Raw genomic sequence first — 6,496 nt, 5'->3', positions numbered from 1 at the left:
TTTTGGTCGTCGATTCCGTATGACTCCATCACAGCATTCAGAACGGAACCTTCCTCGCCAGTTTGAGCAAACGATCAGCAAATGAAACCGTGAGATCACTGCAATGCACACGAAAAACGCAAAACCAATTTTGATGTGAAGGGACAAAAAAGTTGTCTGTTCAAACGTTTTCTTTTCAATGGTTGTTCTTAGAAAGGCCAACTTCTTGACTTTTCCAAACCATCGCTCCACCATTCTCGTGTTTTGGTTTCATAAGTCTGACCATAAATACGCGTGATTAAATGTATCAAGTGGCATATAAATTCTACTAAGTAAATGATAAATATTTGTTATATCTTTTAGCTCCCTAGGAAACAATGCATGGGGTTAGCTCACTTTGTTAGAAGCGGCAAACATCATACCGTCAACCCCTACACAGGCAGGCAGAATGTTGGGCGATTTAGAATAGATTCACACGAGCAGAACAAGTTTGACGAGTAGGACTCGCATCAACGGGCAGCCACTCCTTAATCCTCATCGTCAAAACGAGGACTTTTGTATCTTGGGAGGCTGCTATGGCCTCGGTTTGATTGATTAGAACAGCATATGTCGAGCTTTCAAGAAGCTTAATTTGAACAGCATTTGAAGAGCAAAGCAAGAACAGTTGTGATAGGGGTAATAATGGCGACATGATGTGTCACGACGTTAGTCTCACCTGGGTGCCACTCTGCCCGAGGAGGAGGGCAATAATGCTGACTCGACATGTGTTGACGTCATCCGCACTCATACAACGACTTCATCGTTGTCTGGCCCCGCGCGCTTGACCGAGGCAGAGGAGGACGACGACCGAAGCTAGCCCATACCCTACGGCACGTTCGGTTCTCCACGCAACACCAATGGCAATGTCAGATGCCATTAGAGGTACGATCCTGCCTCCCGTAGGCAGGCACATCAGGTAACACTAAACTGCCCTATAAATACCCCCGAGTTCTAAACGAAAGGGGGGACACTTCTCCACTAAAAAACTCCCTTCCACATCATCTGACTTGATCGTCGGAGGGGTCGGGCCGAGCTTCCGACCCGACCTGTGTGCAGGTACCAGGGCGGGGTTCCATCTTCCCGGCGCTGCGGAAAAGCTTCACTCCCGGCACGACGACCCGACCGGACCATCGCAACTGGACACCCCAGCTGACCCGAGGAACGCCGCGCAAGATCCCCGCGCATTCGGACCCGAACCAAGCCATGTCGACCCCGAGGCCATGGCATAAAGTTGTTTCCCGCAACATTTTGGCGCTAGAAGGAGAGCCCCGAATATCGAGTGATCAGCAGATCCACTCTGGCGAACCCGCAGCCATGGGGTCGCGTCCGGTCAGCACCCCGGAAGATCATCCCCTGCGTGATGAACTCCAAGACGAACGCCCCGCCACAACGTCGGAGCGCTACTGGCAGCTGTTCAACGACCCGGGTTTGTCGCCACCCGACGCCTCTGTCGGCCCGCCGCCTGTTTCGCCCGAAGCCTTCCACGATCTCGCTCACTAAATCCGAGCACTAGCGGGCGTGGTGCAGACTATCATCCCGCTCGTCTCCCAACCGATGCCCCCACATGTGACCCAGCCTCTGCAACAGCGGGAGTCCCCTACCCGGACTCATGCACCACTTCCCGAGCTCCCCACTTCGCCTCGGGACGGATCAGCCCAACTTGGGAACCGAGGGGCGGGACATCCGGTGACTCGCCCGGAACCCGAGGCGCTATCTGTGGACCCAACGAGCGCCCTGCGAGCCCAGCTGCGCCTTGTTAGTCAACGTCTCGACGAAGTACAGCAGGAGGTTTGCAGGTCAAAGGGAGAGCTCGGAGCGAACAGACACCAAGGGTCCCCGTTCGCGCTTGAAATACAAGATGAAGTGATTCCACCACACTTCCGGCTCCCTTCGTTGGACGCCTATAACGGTGCCACTGACCCCACGGACCACATAGCTGCATTTCGTGCCCAAATGGCGCTATACGGGACTTCTGATGCCTTGATGTGCATGGCGTTTCCAACGGCTTTGAGAGGGCCGGCCCGCGCATGGTACAGCGGCCTGAAGACCAGAACCATCATTTCCTTCGATCAGCTCGCTAGAGACTTTGAGCTCAACTTCCTGGCCTACGCCCGATCGAAGCCGTCCGTGGCATTACTCCTCGGACTCAACCAAAGGGAGGACGAGCCCCTCTCCCATTTTGTGAATCGTTTTACGATGCAGATCCGAGGGCTCTCAGACGCTCACCCCTCTCTATTGATGCAGGCATTCATGATAGGCCTATGACCTTCCAGATTCCTCCAGTCCCTCGTGGAGCGACCTCCCACTACGGTGCCAGAGATGCTCCAGCGGGCTAACCGATACATAGCAGCCGAGGCCTGGGCGGCCGAGACGGGAAGGGACTTTCGACCGCGGGCTCCATAAGAGAGGCTAAGCGACCGCAGTGGCTACCCGATGTAGTCCCTGGAAAAGAAGTCTAAGCCCTGCCTCAGCCTCTTCCGAGCGAAGGTTCAGCATCTACCTGGCTACCTCCCGGCTCACGGTTAGCCCCAGCTTAAACCCTTCTGAATCTACTCCTCGGTCGCATACTGCCGAGCTCCCCTCAGAGCGGCCTGCCCGCCTTTGCGGTGTCTCTCGGCCATAGCCGGCATGCGCCGAGCCCCTCGGCCATATACTGCCGAGCCCCTCGGCCATATACTGCCGAGCTACCCTCAGAGCGGCTTGCCCGCCTGAGCCGTGTCCCTCGGCCGTAGCCTCCTTGCGCCGAGCTCCTCGGCCGCAGCCCGTCGGCACCGAGCTTCTCGGCCATACACTGCCCGAGTCCACCTTGTCCCTCGGTCGCAGCCTCCCTGAGCCGAGCTCCTCGGCCGCACTTGCCTGCGCCGAGCTCATCGGCCATACACTGCCCGAGTCCACCTCAGTGCGGCCTGCCCACCTGAGTTATGTCTCTCGACCCGAGCGCGTGAAAAATTAGCTCCCAATTGGGAAGGCCCTTACCGGGTGACCGAAGTTGTCAGGGTCGGTACATACCGACTCGCGATGATGATGGGCCGCCCTTTGCCAAGGACTTGGAACACACAAAATCTCCAAAAGTTCTTTCCGTGAACGGGGACTTGGCAAAAGTCAGAATCGTATTGCGACATCAGAAGACACAAGCAAACAAACTAGGAAAAAGAAAAAGACTGCATTCATTCAGGAAGCACATTACATCAGTAATCAAACACCCGAACGATAAGACGAAAAAGAAAAAGTACAGATATGTCGACATTTATTCCTCAGGAGCGTCGGGGCTGTCATCAAAAGGGACCTTGTCCGGCATGTCGACGCTCATGTCCTCAGGAAAGGAGTCGAAGGGGTCCTCCGCAACCTCCAGGTCAGGGTGGCGCCCCTTAAAACGGGCAAGGGCAATCCGGTACCCGTATTCATACGAGACCCGCCCGGTCCGAACAAGGCCAAGTTGAATGCCCAATGAACTTTTGTAGTCCTCGATCAATTTCTTGTCCTTTTCCGGCCTTTGGCGGATCTCGACGTCAAGGGCCTCGGAAGCCCCCCGTGCCTCGGCGCGCACCTCTTCTAAACGACGGATCAACTCCAGTGAATCCGCCCTCGTCGAGCGAGCTTCAGCCACAAACGCCTTCAGATGCGTCTGAAGTTCCATACTTCATGCTTCAGACGCCTGAAGCTCAGATCGAAGGCGCGTTGCCTCCGCATCCAAATCCGTGGCGCGCTGCTCAACCGCCGCGACCGCCTCAGGACCCCCCCCATGCCCCCCCCCCCCGCTCCCCCGGCGCAGACCTCGTCCACCTGTTTCCGGAGCTCGGCGTTACGGCCACTCAGGGTGGCGATGACTCGCCCCGCGTCGCGAACGCGGTCCATCAGCGCCGCGACGTAATGATTACCCTGCAGAGGAACGAGTCAAAAAACTATCCGGGCATGCGCAAACAAAGGGGCGGAATAACACTTACCCATAGCAGCGACTTAGCAGACTTGCCGATGAGGACCTCGAAGGGCAATGTATACAAATCCCGAGCTATGTCGGGATGAAGCCCCCCGCGGACAAACTCGACGGCAGAAGCCCCGTCGGCCCACACCCGGTTGCCTCGGGTGAGGCCCTGCCAACGAGCCACCAGCGGGTCGGAGGCCTCACCCCGCGGGAGACTGCCCACCACCCGCATCTGGTAAGGCTCGTCCTCCCCCCCGGTTGGCAGACGACAAAGGTCACGGACGGAGGGCCCTCGAGGAGCCTCCCCCGCCGCCTCCCTACTGGTGCCAGCTTCGCCTCTCCCGGGGCTCACCCCGGCATGGCCCGTCGGCACAATAACGACCCCCGCCGGTTGGACTGCGGCCCCTCCAGAGACTTCGCTTGAGGAAACCCTCGCCTTTTTTCGAGGACGACCGGCCTCGACGTCCACCGGAGCCTCCCTCGAACTAGTCCTCGCCACGGCCGGCGAACGGGGCGATGCGGCCGACGAGGTCTTTCCCCCGCGCAGGGCTCGGAGAACCACCATCTTTGCATAGAAGCACCGACATTGGTCAGGTGACTAGATAATCCCCAAAAGAAACCCCAAAACTACCCCTTAGGGCATACCTCGAGGCACCGGGCTAAGACCCGCCTCGACCAACCACTCCTCGGACATACTCCGAATGGCTCTTGAGGTTGGAAGGATTTCTTTAAGCCTCCAGAGCTCTCAGCGCTCCACGTTGTCCAAGGCCGGGGTAGCATTGTCTATCGCGCACGCCGCCCACCGGACCCCGAAACCCCAGTCCTCTGAGCGGCTGACAAAAAAGAAGCGCTCCTTCCACCCCTTATTATTGGAAGGGGCCCCGCTAACTCGAAAGCCCGCTCGGGCGGACAGATAATAGCCCCCCGACCCCTTGGATAGACGAAAGCAAGAAAGGAAGAGGGACCGGGTCGGGGTGATATTAGCATAGTGGCACTCCCCTAGGAATGCCACGATATAGCGCCAAGAGTTGGGCGCCATCTGAGACGATGAGATGCGCCACCGTGAAATGCAAGAGGTTATGAGGTGGTGCAGGGGGAGGCGGCGCAGCCCGGCCTCAAAAGCATCGATGGTGAGGGCGAAACCCCTTGGAATTGGGTCGTACGCCCGTTGGCCGAGCTCAGGAGCAAGGAGAACAAACTCCTCCGGGATGCCGTAGAGACCCCGGAGGCGACTGAGCAATGACTCGCTCACAGTTGAGTCGAGGTCGTGTGGCCACATCAGGGCCTCGAGGGCCCCAGCTGCTTTTTCGTCGGGTGACGAATTGGGATTCGACACAACCACCATTTTTCCGACTTTAGATGAAGAAGAGGACGAAGAGGAGGAGGAAAAAGACACCATCCTTACTGACCTTTAGTGAGAAGAGAAAAATGATCGACGCTAACAAAACAGTGGAGTCCGAAGCGACAGAGTAGGAATGGATGGGGAGACCCTCAGGGGGGCTAGCCCCGCGTTACTTATAAACAAGGATCCCGCCAAAACGGTGACCCTTCCTCTCCGGAAGTGCGCTGCGAAGACGCAAACGTCACTTCGCCATAAATACAGCCTGACGTGGCGGCCAACTATAGCGCGGTGCGAAGCACGAAGGCGCTAATCATATCAGCCTCGAAAGCCGGCGATTCCCAAAAGAGACGACCCCTTGAGCTTCCCCAGGAAAAAAGCAACCTGGCCGCCCGCGCCTGCGCGCGGTTGAGCGATCGATCGCTGACCAAGGTAAAGTTGTTCCTCGGCTGCATGTTGCCCGAGACCACTTCCTCGGCAACATGCTGCCCGAGGCCACCTCCTCGGCTGCATGCTGCCCGAGGCCACCTCCTCGGCCGCATGCTGCCCGAAGCCATCTCCTCGGCTGTATGTTGCCCGAGGCCACCTCCTCGGTTGTATGTTGCCTGAGGCCACTTCCTCGGCCGCATGACCCTCGCGACCACGCCTACCCGGTCTGCCCGCCCGCGTCGTGCTACTCGGCCGCATGACCATCGCGACCACGCCTACGCGGTCTAACCGCCCGCGTCGTGCTACTCGGTCGCATGACCATCGCGACCACGCCTGCGCGGTCTGCCCGCCCGCGTCGTGCTACTCGGCCGCATGACCATCGCGACCACGCCTGCACAGTCTGCCCACCTGCGTCGTGATCCTCGGCCGCATAATGCCCGAGACCATGCTAGTCATAGGTGCCCAGCAAGCCAATCACGTGAGTGATGGCACATGTGACTTGATACAGAATCTTTTTGCTTATTATATTTTGGCGTATATCACTTTATAACAATTGCATATGTGCATATATATATTGTGATGTCCTTGGATTTGTGCAATGGGAATCGGATCATGATGAGATCACGATAATGAGATCGATTCACCTTTAAACACATATCCTAAATAATCCCGGTCATAGGTTACTCGAGAAGGACATCGTGATAACCGGATAGACTGGTGTGCTGTATACCCGTCCATATGATGGATGCAGCTGGTCTCATAGCTGCTCGTGTAGGGACACTAGGGAT

The 6,496-nt window shown here is 57.3% G+C and overlaps 1 protein-coding gene across 1 annotated transcript; it reads left to right on the top strand.

The window, feature by feature from the left end:
- Positions 1 to 1,572: 1,572 nt before the first annotated feature.
- LOC135677542 (uncharacterized) lies at positions 1,573 to 2,283 on the top strand. Its single transcript, XM_065189904.1, has one exon. It carries the CDS (start codon positions 1,573 to 1,575, stop codon positions 2,281 to 2,283), a length of 711 nt encoding a protein of 236 aa, XP_065045976.1.
- The last annotated feature ends 4,213 nt before the right edge of the window (positions 2,284 to 6,496 follow it).

Source organism: Musa acuminata, chromosome BXJ1-6, assembly GCF_036884655.1.
Source record: "Musa acuminata AAA Group cultivar baxijiao chromosome BXJ1-6, Cavendish_Baxijiao_AAA, whole genome shotgun sequence".
NCBI classification, from domain to species: Eukaryota; Viridiplantae; Streptophyta; class Magnoliopsida; order Zingiberales; family Musaceae; genus Musa; species Musa acuminata.
The sequence above is the reverse complement of the archived record's forward strand: the minus strand, read 5'-3'. Positions and strand labels throughout refer to the sequence as shown.